Genomic DNA, 15,526 nt, shown 5'->3' on the forward strand with positions numbered 1-15,526 from the left:
CCAATCTCACTCGGTTTTCTCAGAGATGGCTGAACCGATTTTAATGAAATTAATTGCAAATGAAAGGTCTAGTTGCCCCATAAGACCCTATTGAATTTTATTGTAATCGGATTTTTAGTTTAGAGGTTATGTATCAAAATGTTAAAATCACGAAACATCAATATCTCAGAAACTACGCAACCGATTTGAACAAAATTAATTTCAAATGAACCTACCTAAAAACCCCTTAACTTTTGAATTTTATGAAGATTGAACTTGTTGTTCAGAAGTAACAGAAAGAAACGTGTTCTGGAGACTATGTAATCTCACTCATATTGATATCAATATTGATATCAGATGAACGGGCTAGTGAGGGATTAACTGATGAATTATAATTGAGCACGTGATTTCAAAGTTTGACTGCCCTATACGTTCTCATTTCATTTGATTATAATCGAACTTAAGCAACCGTTATTTATTAGATTGTTTAATAAAACAACGAAAGTATGTTATTTCAAGTATTACACGACTAATTTGAATATAACTAGTGTCATACAAACGAGTCATCTTTCAAATTTACAAATAACAAACTTCATATCAGTTTGATATGTGGTTCAAATGTTTTGGGAAGAAAAGAAATTCAAAGACTATTTAAAACTATACCTGCTTTGATCAATATATATGGCCTCAACATCATTTAAATGTGGTATCGTACTACTTGAACGTCCCCGATATCGCTCATGATTAAAATGTTCGAAATTAAGAGTCATTTCTATTGTTTCGCTATTTCTTAAGCACTCACATTACGTCAAATTTCATATTTTATACTCCAATTACTACATCAATATTTTAGAACCCAAAGAGTGAATATACTTTTATTGGATTGAAGCGTCCATGTAAATCATTTTTAACAAATCATAAGTTTGAATGAGAAAGGCTGAGTCTGACCGCTAGGTGGATTAACTTGGGTTTTTTTTTATTTCTCCAAACTCGAACAATCAATAATCAGCTAACGAATGGTAGTATTTGGAACAAAAATTCTGATCTTTGAAAAGTGAGTTTTTGCCTTTCTCCTAGAAAGGTATAGCAATCACTTGCAAAACCGAAGTATAAAAGTGCTCCAAAGGGCCGAATGGCATATATCACTCGACTCAGCTCGACGAGCTGAGCATTTTCTGTATGTATGTGTGTGTGTATGTGCAGATTTTTATTCTCACTCACTTTTCTTAGAGATGGCTGGACCGATTCTCCTGAAATTAATTGAAAGGTCTTGTTGTCCCATAAGACCCTATTCAATTTTATTGTAATCGGATTTTTTGTTTCGAGGTTAGGTATCAAAATGTAAAAATCATGAAACATCATTATCTCGCAAACTACACAACCGACTTGAACAAAATTGGTTTCAAATGAACGAACTATCCAGAAAACTTTTAACTTTTGAATTTTATGAAGATTGAACTTATGGTTCAAAAGTTATGAAAAGAAACGTGTTGTGAAGACTGTTTAATCTCACTCATGTTTCTCAGAGATGGCTGGACCGATTTTCATAAAATCAGTGTCAAATGGAGCGGTTTTACCTGCTTGGTTTGTTCTTGAGTTGTGCAGCAATTTATGTTTCATTTGTATGGGACCCCTCCATTCCAGAAGAGGGAGGGGTCTCAAACTATCATAGGATCCTTTACCAGCACCAAAAACCCCTACACACAAATTTTTACGTCGATTGGTTCGGTAGTTTTCGAGCCAATATGGATCAGACAGACAGACAGACAGACCGGACTGCATTTTTATATGTATAGATAACAACATCAAATTTTTTAGAACCTAAAGAGTTAATATACATTTATTGGATCGAAGCGTTCATGTAAATCTATTTTTATAAATAATAAGTTTGAATGAGAAAGGCTGGGTCTGACCGCTAGGTGGATTAATTTAGGTTTTTTTTTTGTAAAGTTACTAATTTTATGCCAAATTTCGTGGTTTTCTTTGGTGTGAATCGTTTGCTGTAAATAATCTGCTGACTGCATTTAAACTGTCTTACAGCGCCGCGACGGACGTGTCTCCGGTTTTAGTTTTGTTGAGAAACTTCCGCGAATATTCTTTGCGAAAGATGGCCCCTGAATGTATGCCTGAAACTTATCTAGTATATTTCCGGAAACTGTTAGCCTTCCGGTAGGTTTGTACCATACAAACCCATGCGTTATCTTACAGAATGGCTGACAAAAATTCGCCGCATCCGATATTCTTGCAAAAATAACAATCTTCAACTAAAAATCTGATAAAACTGATAGCCAAATATGATAAAGGAATAGTTATTTGATGAAGTATCGGCTTACCAAAATTGATGGTCAGTAAAAACATCGATTTTGGAATAAAAGTTTAAGCAACTATACTTTCTACTTTCTCACGGCTATTAAAGATTAGTCGGGCTCTGACAAGCACGAATGAGTGATTTTTGAGAACATGACAAGAGGGAAGTGTGTGAAGTAGCCCCGCATGAATTAATTTGGCGAGTGGTCCCCTATAGGAAAGGGGTCCACTTAAGCTTAACTTACCCTATAACCAATAGCACAAAATGGCATCTTTTGCTCATATGCAAAGTTTCAACCAAATTAAAAATTAAAATGGTTTAAAACGGTCGCCCTTTTTTGTGGAATTGCTCTTTATAAATGAGCCATGGAAATTTCTAATACCTACAGAATTATTTTGCTGGTAAAAAAGAATTAGTTTTGTTGGTGAAAAAACAAGGCTTTATCCTGGCTTACTCACTCCCCGCAGAGAGAAATCGATTTTACCTCAAAAAGATTGACACAAACGTGATGTGCTATTTTTTAACCCATTTTTAATAATTGTTTGGTACGATACTACTTGCACAATTTTTAAAATACTATCGAAATTGATTTGTTGCACCACTCTTGAAAAATAGATTAAATATACTCATCCTTGATATTGGTAATATTTGTAGGCTAGGGTTTTTAAACGATTATAAGACCAAAAGGTATTGAAGCCACAAATGGCCGACTTCGAGCCACCACTTCGAATTTTCAGAAGCATAAGACTCGGTAACAGTTAATGCGTCACCTGTGAAAATGCTGTTTTATGTTTGCTGCAGTGAAGCAAACATAAAGTAGCGTTGTCACAAGGAACGCTTTATCTATTTCCGAGTATTTTGCTTCTGAAAATTTGAAGCGGTAACTCAAGATTATATCTTTTGATGATTTATCCTAAATTTTTTTTCTCAATAAATTATTTAATTTCCCCGAACATATTTTTCAAGTATTATCGTTTTTGAATATCTGTTCTAGAAAAACCGGAAAAAACGTTCAGCAATTTTCCAAATACGTTGGTACGCGAAATTCATTCATGTGGCACATCTATGGAACAGCTCACGTATCACGTATGGTATGATTGCATGATTTTTTTGCGCAAAAGTTGCTTTAAGGAAATCACCCCTACATGTCATCATTATAAATCGTTGAAACAACGACTTGAAGTCAAGCGTTCCACTTCCCCCAAGGGGATTCCAGTAGGTAGGAGACAGGTAGGGGCAAAAATCCTACCGGTTATTCTGGAACAGAAACAAACAATCGGTAGGACCTACCCCGCTCATGATTTGTGGAAATGTGAAAACTCGACGTATGGAAAACTTACCTTCCGCCGTTTGCAAGCCAATAAGTTCAGAGTATTCGCCTTCGCCTGTGCTGTTGAACGCTTTTACCCGTGCGTTGTACATCGAGTTGAAGTGTAGCCCATCGACGGTGCAGATTGTCTCTTTTCCGCAGTACACTTCCTGTGTTCGTTGGAAGAAACACCCGCGGTGTACGGATTTTCCGTTGCCGTGTGCGGAATACGTATTCACGGAGTCGAGGATATAACAAAAGAGAATAAAAATAGCGAGATTATATTGACGTTGCTTCTGGGTGGGTAGGTTATTGTTGGGGATAAATACAAACACAGAGGAGTTGGGTTATGAATGAGAAGAAAAAATGAAAACACTGTTGTGGAAAAAATCCATAGAAAATTTTGGTGCAGCCGTGAATGCAGTTGCTGGGCGGAAAGCGGTTGTGGTTTTGCTTGACATAGCATTATCGAGGAATTTTTTCACATCGTGCATTGGTGTTACGTTCCGGAACATTTCAACTTTGGCAGCACCAAAAGAATTGATGCTTAACAATTAAGATGCCGATGTTTACCCTTATTTTGTTTCAATGCAAAATATTTGAATTTTAGTTCAGTAAAAAACGCATGTAGCGAAAAATTACTTGAATAAAATTCGAAAACGTAATATTGCTGGAGAAAAATGCTAATAATGCAATGCAATAGCAAAATAGCAGTGTTGAATTTTATGTATACTTTTCCGACAGTTTCGGTTGCACCAGTCCGAAGGAGATTTTTAATCCCATAAAATGGGAGGGAAAATTTAGGCGTCAAAGTGATTTATGTAACCGAAAATTTATGAACCAGACTTGTGAATTTGTTTGGTGTCGTTTTAAGGCTACCCCTAGAGCTGCGGCCGTTTCATTCACAAACCGTGGCCATGCGGTGAAAATTCCCCCTCTACGGTAACCCTCGAAGCGGAAACATTTCTAGTGAAAATTCATATCTAATGCTATTTTTTCTAGAAGCCAAAATACCGCTCGACCAAGCATTCAACCTCATTTGCCAGGTTGTCCGCAGTTGTGCCTGGTCGCTTAGTGCAGACGCCCTCCATAAATATTTAAACACTCGCTTTCGTCCATCGTGGATAAAACGGACCTAACACTCCCACCCCCCGCCAACTCGTCACCCATAGTCCAGGGCATGGCAAGTTGCTTAATCTCTTGTCTCTTCGTTACTACAGTCATATTTCCGAGCCACCTCGACGTTGGTAGGAAATAACCACAGCACTGGCATTCTGCCTGTCAAGTGACTTATGTCTGCCCGAAAGCTTCCCCAATGTCAGAAACCACCAGCGTTGTTGGAGGAGACTACGGGATAACATTTTCTCCAACCTACCATAAAATATGTATCCAAGAGGAAGTTTTCCTATTGCAACTCGACTTATTTCAGTAACACTCATATTTCCCCATGCGAATAAACTCACTGACGACCGCTAGCAATGGATGGCGCACGATGGCAGTCGAAAAGGAAAGCCAAAGAGCCGAAGAAAATATCCACCCTGTGGGATTCAAAGTTCCAGTAGAATGAAAAGAACTGTTGACAGAGATTCGAAGTTCCAGTCAGTTTTTATGATTGCAATTTGGTTAAGTTTTTACGATTATTGATCGATGCATCATGAATAATGGAAAATATTTTCTCTTATTTTATTTATATGACCGTAGTAAAATGAATGAGTTCTAACAGCATGCATTAGTAGAAATATTAGAAAACGACTTTCAACATATTTCCGGTTCAGTACGTCGAACTTTTATAGTATAATTAAATTAAACTGGCTCATTACTGCATAAAATATTTCGAAATGTTCAGTTTAATTGGCCTGACATTTCCGAGTCCAGCCTCCCGATCAAAACCCAACTATCCAACAGTGATGACCTAACAAAGCTACGGGAAAAAAGTCAATTGAAATGATTCCGTCGGCGGCGTTTACCTACCCTAAACTCTCCGCCACTTCCGTCGTCCAGCTCCAGTACGTAGCCCTGTACAAACGAGTGGTTCGGTGGCTGCCATGCAACAGTTACAGAGTTGTTTTCCGCGGAGCAATCTTCGGGGATGATAATCGGTGCCAGGGGGACTGTCGGTGCAGAGTTGCCAATTGGTTGTTGTCCATTTCCGTGTGAATGTTCCGTCGTTGCAGGATACGGCCAGCATGGAAGTGAATAATTTGAATTAATAATAATGGCGCTTTTTGAACGGTAAAAGTTCGTCACAATCGTAATTGGCACTGCAGAAAAAGTAATAATAAGCAGATAATGAACTTCGAACTCATAAAAAAACACAAACGATTATTGACGTTTGTCGGCAATTAAGTCGACTTATTGGTCAAGGGTTTGTCACGGTGTTTATATACAAATAATGAACATGTAATGAAAACAAACACATTTTAATCTTTCATTATTGAAAAGCAAGTCTCTCCTCGTTTTATTCACGGCATGTTTAATATAAAAGTATCTTTATAGTTTGTAATATATTAAAATTCTGCTTAATTGTTCGGATCCGTCCAACGCCCGAAAGCCTCTGTACTGTTTTTCACTAAATACGCTTGAATTCAATAAGACATAAACATACATCAACACCTAAATAATTTATCAATGCGCTTTTGTCAAAACTGTTCAATTATAAATAAAAAATAACTATTCATTCAATAAAGCTCGTTTCGCTATTATTTTTTGCACCAATTGCTTTAACAAACGTCACCTTTTTGACTTTGCGTATTTTAAATATCTTTATAGTGAAAGTAGTTTTGTTGGTCTAAGCATTTCTTATAATCCAGCACTTTAATAGGTCCATTTTTCTGTATTGAATAAAAACGGTTCCATGTCAATTTATCAAAAATTTAATCGACTTTCGACTATTTTTAACGAAACATTGCACGCGTATTTGGCTAAGCAAACTGAGTAATTCATGCGGCTAGACTTGTTCAGAATCAAATGTAATTTTCTCAAAGGGCGTAAACATTTTGGCATAGGTTCCATTCAAAGCTCAGAAACCTTTGGTTGTAAAGAAAAACTGTCCAAGAATAAGTTGTAGAGAACTACTAATGATTTACAAACAAAATATATACGGGGGAAAAATTTTCCTGACTAAAATTTTTTTTATTACACTAAGATCCTTTTTTATGCGGGTTGCTTTCCTTCATTACTCAAAAACGTACTAGATATTGACCTTATTTCAATCACGTTCTCCGTTTCAGGCCAAAAGTAATACTTTATCCGTTTTCAAAATATTCACAATTTTTGGTGTAAACATTTTCATTTTCGTCATTATATTGACTAACATAGTCAAACAACGCGGTCCAACACAAATTCGGAATGCTTCCCCCGCGTAAAAGAGGACCTTAGTGTGAACACTTAATTTCAATTTACAAAAAAAAGATTTAAACTTTTTCTTAATTTATTTTTCAAGGATACCTGAAGTTATAACAGAACTTTTGGTAAAAATTCCAAGATGAAAAAATGAAAGATATTTTTTTAACTTAGAAAAAAACTTCAATTTTAACATTTTCCAAAATATTTGTATTCTAACGATTTGAAACAATTTGGATAAATATTTCCAAAATTAGCCCATTTTTTATTAAAAAAATAGAACTTTCCTCTAATTTTTTTTTTCGAAACGAAACATTATTCCAAATTTTTTGGTAAAAAGTCTAGGAAGCAGAATTACAAGATAAGTTTTTGCTTAAAAGTTGAGTTTCAAATATTTTTTTTTTAATTTTAAATTTTAACTTACTAATTATTGCAAATTATTGGAATTTTATTATTCTTGAAAATGTTAAAATTGAAAAAAAAAACTTTAAAAGTTTACTTCTAAGCAAACATACATCTTGCATTTCCCAAACTCAAAAGTTTTGAAATAATGTCAATTTCAGTAAAAAATAAATTAAAAATAAATCAATTTTTTTTAATCATTTTTTAACTTTAACACTGTCTGTCTGTCTGTCTGTCTGTCTGTCTATCTGTCTGTCTGTCTGTCTGTCTGTCTGTCTGTCCGTCCTCTCTGTCTGTCTTCTCTGTCTGTCTGTCTGTCCTCTCTGTCTGTCTGTCTGTCCTCTCTGTCTGTCTGTCTGTCCTCTCTGTCTGTCTGTCTGTCCTCTCTGTCTGTCTGTCTGTCTGTCTGTCTGTCTGTCTGTCTGTCTGTCTGTCCTCTCTGTCTGTCTGTCTGTCTGTCTGTCTATCTGTCTGTCTGTCTGTCTGTCTGTCTGTCTGTCTGTCTGTCTGTCTGTCTGTCTGTCTGTCTGTCTGTCCTCTCTGTCTGTCTGTCCGTCTGTCTGTCTGTCTGTCTGTCCTCTCTGTCTGTCTGTCTGTCTATCTGTCTGTCTGTCTGTCTGTCTGTCTGTCTATCTGTCTGTCTGTCTGTCTGTCTGTCTGTCTGTCTGTCCTCTCTGTCTGTCTGTCTTCTCTGTCTGTCTGTCTGTCCTCTCTGTCTGTCTGTCTTTTCTGTCTGTCTGTCTGTCCTCTCTGTCTGTCTGTCTGTCCTCTCTGTCTGTCTGTCTGTCCTCTCTGTCTGTCTGTCTGTCCTCTCTGTCTGTCTGTCTGTCCTCTCTGTCTGTCTGTCTGTCTGTCTGTCTGTCTGTCTGTCCTCTCTGTCTGTCTGTCTGTCTGTCTGTCTGTCTATCTGTCTGTCTGTCTGTCTGTCTGTCTGTCTGTCTGTCTGTCTGTCTGTCTGTCTGTCCTCTCTGTCTGTCTGTCCGTCTGTCTGTCTGTCTGTCTGTCTGTCTGTCTGTCTGTCTATCTGTCTGTCTGTCTGTCTGTCCTCTCTGTCTGTCTGTCTGTCTGTCCTCTCTGTCTGTCTGTCTGTCTGTCTGTCTGTCTGTCTGTCTGTCTGTCTGTCTGTCTGTCTGTCTGTCTGTCTGTCCTCTCTGTCTGTCTGTCTGTCCTCTCTGTCTGTCTGGCTGTCTGTCCTCTCTGTTTGTCTGTCCTCTCTGTCTGTCTGTCTGTCCTCTCTGTCTGTCTGTCTGTCCATATTTTTCCTATATTTTGTACAAATTGAACTTGACGAAAAAAACGTTATTTGATTTTTTGATCAAAAAATGGCCGATTTACACACCGTAACACCCTATTTTTAAAAACAATCTACATTAAAAGGTTGAAAAACATAATCATAACTCAATTTCGATTTTTTGAAAATCATCAAGTTTCTTCACAAAAAAATCGAAGGTATGGTCATATCAAAGTTTGAGGTGAAACGAATTTTCAAAAGCACTTATAGCTGATGCGTTCCCTGTGAAATCTCTATTTTTTGTTTGCTATACCACAGGAAACATAAGATAGAGTTTTTATAGGTGCCGCATTGAATATTAAACTGCACTGGAAAATTCGACCGATTGTGGCTTCGACACCGTTAAACCTTTAATTTTGATATGGCCATACCTTCGATTTTTTTGTGAAGAAACTTAATGATTTTCAAAAAAATCCATAATTTTCAATTTTAATATTTACAAAAAGTGTATAATGATCACACTTGAAGACCTTCAATTGCTTACAGCTTTGTTTTATATTTTCAGCAATTTCTAAACATCCGCTTGTGATAAATTGAAAATGGTTTTTTGGCTGCTTTTCTGCGCATTTCTGCGCATTTCAATTTTAGCATTTCTGTGCAGATTTCGCAATGACTTGTAGTACAAAGTATACTACACCTGATTTCAAAGATTTGAAGAGGAAAGAGAATCAACCTGTTTAAAGTATCACCTAACAAGTTCAAGTTGATTGTTACTTTCATCTACTAGATGATGCTATTCATACTTGTAATAAAAAAAACGCAAGGTTTTTTCAATAAAATGCAATAAATGTATCGAATGAGGTAAACGAATGGAGAGATAAATCATTCAACTCAAAGGAACGGATATACCTAGAAGCCAAATTAAATCGAGATGAAAACGGTAGCAACGGAAGGGAAAATAGGCAAAACAGCAAATAAATAAACAACACTCTGACATCAACCGAAAGTATCGATCCGCGCCAGCAAACGTGTTTTATTTGCCGGCACAGTCATGTCATCGCTTCTCACCTGCTGGCTGTCGTTCTTCTCCTTCCTTAGCAGCTGCATGGGAGATAATTGCAATTTTATTTATGTGCAAAATCGAATGTATATCTGAATCGTGCGCAATATGCATGCTGCCGATAAAAACGACACCGAATCTGCAGAAGATTCCTGTCTCGAGTGCTACCATACGATGGTGGGTAAGCTTGTGGATATGGTGTCTGTTCCACGCGCCCCCTCGTATACCCTACCCCTCACAAAGTTTTCTGGTTGGTTCAACGTGACGCTTCAGTGCTATGATCGACCCAAGTATTCATGCTACGTGTACTGGATGTCTCTTCTTGTGGAATTATCCTCAAGAATCAGCTTTGCTCTCGTTAATTGTGATCCATTTCTCTCGAAAAATCTCTCAAAGCCTATCAATCAAATTTTCGCATAATTCTCGGAAGTTGTGTAAGGACCTAAACTGGTACAATTTATTGAACTAGAATCAAAAATAGAGATTTAAAAATACGAGACACCTCAATCCGATCAACCATATCACGATTAAAATTCTAGACACAATGTTGTTATTCGAAGTAGCACTAACATAACATCATTGATAATGTTATTCTTGTGCACATACTTTATAGGCACCGAGCTAATTAATTTGTTTCGTCTTCTTTTTCCTTCGCCGTTCGTCATATTCTTTGCCTCGTTTCCCGCAACTTTGACGGCACTCAACCCACCACCATAATGTTCTTTTCGAACGCCGACGGGCGCCAAATTCAAATGCGAACTTGTTTTTTTTCTTGCTGCAAACTTGCATTACAGAAAAGCCGGCTGCTGTCGGGAATGTGATAATAATGATTGAAAAAAGTTGCTTTCTATCTTGGGTCTTGTTTTTCTGTCCCTACCTTCTTAGACCAGTTTGTACTGGCAGAATGTTCTTTGGGTAAAAGTTGAACCGGGGTGGCGGTGGAAAGTGGAAAAGCAATAAAGTCTTTTAGCTTCAGGATAAGAAGTAAATTTAAAACAGAGCGTTCTTCGCCAGTAATCGAAATGACTGGCATGGTGACTTAATTAGTAGATAAGTGAAAAATGGTGGCATTACCAAACCGAAACTCCACTATAAGTTTCAAAAGCTTCTCGCCATCAATTATTAGCAATCGCGTCAAAAGTAACTCAGTCAAGACAATTTTATTCACGCCTAGAGTTATATAGAAAATGCACATTTCGTCACGTCGAAACACCAGGAAACTTGAAATTTCAAGCCCGAGATAGTATCTCAATAAACCATACTTACGCTTCATTTGAATAAAGTTGAGATTGTCAATTGCCCGAATGACTGAGCTGTCGTCCAGGGTGAGATCGACGATAGGAGAAACGCGGGGTGCGGCATTCGTCACCTCCTGATGCCACGTCATGTCGGTGTTTGCAACCCGGTTGATCAGCATAGAGCCAACCTGCAAAGATGTACGAGTGAAAAATAGCATTTCGGTGAAAAAATAACCGCAAACAAGTGATTTATCATAAGAAGACAAACAAAACTTCAGACAGACAACCGTTTGAAGAAACACACTGGTTTTGTGTTTCTATAGACACTTGCTGATTAGTTTACATACAGCGGTTTAAACTCGAATCATGCCGAACTATAGGCTGGACAGCAGCAGCTGGGCGCAGGAGAGAAAGGTAGCGCAACACTTTGTTCCTCGATTAGCCATCGCTTCTCAACTAGGGCTCAACGAAATCGAAGGTTACAGCTGATTGTGTTCTCATTTCAAAGCTGACCTTTCTGTCGTCAGCAATGCTATAAATCCGGCAACATGATTTTGCCATACAAGGAAGAGGCGTTGAAAGTGCCTATCAAAATAGATTGTGTCGAACGTGTTGAAATGTGGTGAGTTCGAGGCTTGGTGCATATGTACGATTGCCAGACAATCTGTGTCGAGTTAGGACCCTGTCATAAGCCCTGCTTGCTAGCTCACAAAGCCGAGCATATATGTCACGCCAGCTGGCCGCTTATTGTTCGAAACTCCTAAAAAGATTTGCGGTTAACCAAGGCACCGATTCCGAACATTACCACAATCTACTTCTAAAGATAGTTGCGAACAATCGTGACTAATGTTTTTTTTACCCTATAGCCACTTATGAGTAATGAGAGTATAGGTAACCTTAGAACAACTCAAATCATGAGATATATATTGAGTAAACACTGCATGGGAATGTCAGCCAAGTCAAAAATAAACACATTAATAGCGTTATTATTCTCTCATTAGTTTAACACACCGGTTGATATTTTTGCCTTTCTCCTAGTTGCCTTTCTCCTAGAAAGGTATAGCAATCACTTGCAAAACCGAAAGTATAAAAGTGCTCCAAAGGGCCGAATGGCATATATCACTCGACTCAGCTCGACGAACTGAGCATTTTCTGTATGTGTGTGTGTGTGTGTGTGTGTGTGTGTGTGTGTGTGTGTGTGTGTGTGTGTGTGTGTGTGTGTGTGTGTGTGTGTATGTGCAGATTTTTATTCTCACTCACTTTTCTCAGAGATGGCTGGACCGATTTTGATTAAATTGATTGCAAATGAAAGGTCGTGTTGCCCCATAAGACGCTATTGAATTTCATTGTAATCGGATTTTTAGTTTAGAGGTTATGTTTAAAAATGTGAAAATCATGAAACATCAATATCTCAGAAACTACACAACCGATTTGAACAAAATTGGTCCTAAAAGAACGGGCTACCTAGAAAACCCTTAAGTTTTGAATTTCATAAAGATTGAACTTGTGGTTCAAAAGTTATGAAAAGAAACGTGTTCTGAAGACTGTTTAATCTCACTCATGTTTCTCAGATATGGCTGTACCGATTTTCATAAAATCAGTGTCAAATGGAAGGTCTAATTGCCCCATAAGACTCTATTGATTTCTTTTGCATTCAGACTATTACTTTGCCTGTTATGTTTAAAAATGTGAAATCCAGCTATGCAAAGGAACATATTCCGAAGACTACTTGGACTCACTCACTTTTCTCAGAGATGGCCGACCCGATTTCCACAAAATTAGTGTCAAATGAATGGTCTAGCTGCCTCAGAAGACCCTATTGAATTTTATTGTAATCGAACTGTAACTTCATTTGTAATGTGCCGACTTGTGAAAATCACGAAACTTCATTGTCTCAGAAACTACACAACCGATTTGATTATTATTATCAGATGAGCGGGCTAGTTAAGGGTTAACTGATGAATTATGATTGAATACGTGGTTTCAAAGTTTGGCTGCCCTATACGTTCCCATTTCATTTGATTATAATCGAACTTAAGCAACCGTTATGTATCAAATTGTTAATAAAACAACGAAAGTCTATTATCTCAAAGATTACATGACTTATTCGAACATAACTAGTGTCATACGAACGAGTCATCTCTCAAACTTACAAATAACAAACTTCATAACAATTTGATATGTGGCTCAAAAGCTATGGAAAGAAGAGAAATTCAAAGACTATTTAAAACTATACCTGCTTCGATCGATATATGTGGCCTCAACATAATTTATATGTGGTGTCGTACTATTTGAATGTTCCAAGTTCATTGATTCCTTGCGGTTTGTTTGAAGTCTGCAAATGCACGACGAATCGGCCATAGGATATGATCAAAGTCAAATAACAAATCGTTTGAAATGATTGGCTTTATCGAAATGACAACATCCTCGTCTTTTGGCTTCTGTACATCGCCTTAATTCTGCATATATTCATATTGGGTGGTATTCTGTCATTATCAGCAGACTTTCTGGCATCAATCTGACACCGGAAATACCCATATTGGGAGGTATTTTTGGTTGTTTTCCAGAAACTAAAAGTCTTCAAATTCAAAATAGTGTCCAGGGTCAATATTTGGTTTCTATGCATCATCACGTTTACGGAAATATCCATATTGAGTATTATTCGGTCATTTCCGACTGTTGCCTATAAGTTGCCATTTAGCAATTCAAAATGGTGCCTGGGGTCAATTGTTAGCTCCTTGCATCATTCTGGTTCCAGAGATACTCATATTGGATAGTATTTGTTTATTTTAGGCTGTTTTTCACAAACTGGTAGTCGCCATCTTGTATTTCAAAATGGTATTTGGGATACTGGTTAAAGAAAAACTCATATTGGGTGATATTTGGTCACTTTGGACTGTTTTTCAGAAGCCGAAAGTCGTCATTTTGGACTTTAAAATTGCCTGTGAAATCAATTTCTGTCATCTGGGCGTAATTCTGGTTCCGAAAACATGCATATTGAATGGTATTTGGTCATTCCCGGCTGTTTGCCAAACACCGGAAGTCACCATCTTAAAATTCAAGATTGTGTCTGTGATCAATTTTTAGCTTCTGTGCATCTTTCTGGTTCCAGAAATACTAATATTTAATGGGAATCGTCCATTTCAGGCTGTTTTCCAGAAACCGGAAGTTGCCATCTTACAATTCAAAATGTTGTCTGAAGTCGATTTGTGGCTCCAGTGCATCATTATGGTTCCGGAAATACCCATATTGGGTGGTATTTGGTCATTTGCCGCTGTTTTTCCGACACCGGAAGTCGCCATTTTGGATTTCATAATGGCATTTGGAGACAATTTCTGGATTTTGACGGCATACTGGTTAAATAAAAATTCCTATTGGGTGGTATTTGGTCATTTTCTGCTGTTTTCAGAAACCGGAAGTCGCCATTTTAGAATTTAAAATGCTATCTGTGGTCGATTTTAGCTCCTGTATATTATTCTAGATCCGGATATTATTATATTGGGTGGAAATCGGCCATTTTCGGCTGTTTTCCAGAAACCGGAAGTTGCCATCTTACAATCCAAAATGTTGTCTGAGGTCGATTATGGAACATAATTGTTACCACTAAAAACATTCACCTGCCAATATGGTTCCATTTAGTTGATTAGTTCGCGAGATGTGCAAAAATTTGTGAAGAAACATGTACTTCCAGAAGAGGGAGGGGCGTCAAACCGTTATGGACATATTTGTTACCTCTAAAAACATTCACATACCAAATTTGGTTGTATTTTCTTGATTGGTTCTTGAGCTGTGCGAAATTTGTGTTTCATTTCCATGGGATCCCTCCCTTATAGAAGAGGGAGTCGGGTTTCAAACCGTTATGTACATATTTGTTACCACTAAAAACATTTACTTGCCAAATTTTGTTCCATTTGGTTGATTTTTTTTTTGTTAGGGAATTAGAATTACGTTGTCCATTGATGTGAACTTTTGTAATAACATTTGGTTGATTAGTTCTCGAGATGTGCACAAATTTGTGTTTCATCCAACTATTATGGACATATTAGTTACCCCTTAAAACATCCACATGCCAAATTCGGTTTCATTTGCTTGGTTTGTTCTTGAATTGTGCAGAAATTTATGTTTGATTTGTATGCGACCCCTCCCAGACAGACTTGACTGCATTTTTATATGTAAAGATTACAACATCAATATTTTGGAACCTAAAGAGTGAATATACATTTATTGGGTTGAAGCGTTCATGTAAATCTATTTTTACAAATAAAAAATTTAACGAGAAAGGCTGGGTCTGACCGCTAGGTGGATTAATTTAGGTTTTTAACTGAACAATCTGTATCAATACTTTCGGAAACAAAAATATAATTGAGAGGACTCATACGATAAATGTGAAATGGTCAATATTATTTCTAGCCAACATGCGGTCATGTCATGTCATACGGAAGCAACTATCCCTTTCCATTTCCGTTATTATCTCCGTCTGCTTGCGACCGGAACTAGCAAACATAGAGATATTCATTTGCACACAAATCGAGAAAAAATGTTTGATGTACACTCGCATGTGGTCAATTCGTTCCAACATGGACGTTTATCGTCGAAAGCAGAGCCTACCGGTCGACAGGCCGGGTAGTTTGTCGGGATACTTCCTGGCTGCAGGCTA

The 15,526-nt window shown here is 37.5% G+C and overlaps 1 protein-coding gene across 2 annotated transcripts in view; it reads right to left on the reverse strand.

Moving 5' to 3' along the window:
* Positions 1 to 15,526, reverse strand: part of LOC129732905 (E3 ubiquitin-protein ligase TRIM9) — a 184,595-nt gene that overhangs the window by 15,107 nt on the left and 153,962 nt on the right. Inside the window, exons 5-8 of one of the 2 annotated variants that reach the window (XM_055694318.1) lie at positions 10,898 to 11,057; positions 9,640 to 9,672; positions 5,568 to 5,707; positions 3,628 to 3,766 (exon numbers count right to left, since the gene is read on the reverse strand). In XM_055694318.1, the coding sequence (XP_055550293.1) occupies positions 3,628 to 3,766; positions 5,568 to 5,707; positions 9,640 to 9,672; positions 10,898 to 11,057 (472 nt within the window). The remainder of the gene's footprint in view (positions 1 to 3,627; positions 3,767 to 5,567; positions 5,708 to 9,639; positions 9,673 to 10,897; positions 11,058 to 15,526) is intronic. The other variant, XM_055694319.1, reaches the window with a different exon arrangement.

This window comes from Wyeomyia smithii, chromosome 3 (genome assembly GCF_029784165.1).
Source record: "Wyeomyia smithii strain HCP4-BCI-WySm-NY-G18 chromosome 3, ASM2978416v1, whole genome shotgun sequence".
Lineage (NCBI taxonomy): Eukaryota > Metazoa > Arthropoda > Insecta > Diptera > Culicidae > Wyeomyia > Wyeomyia smithii.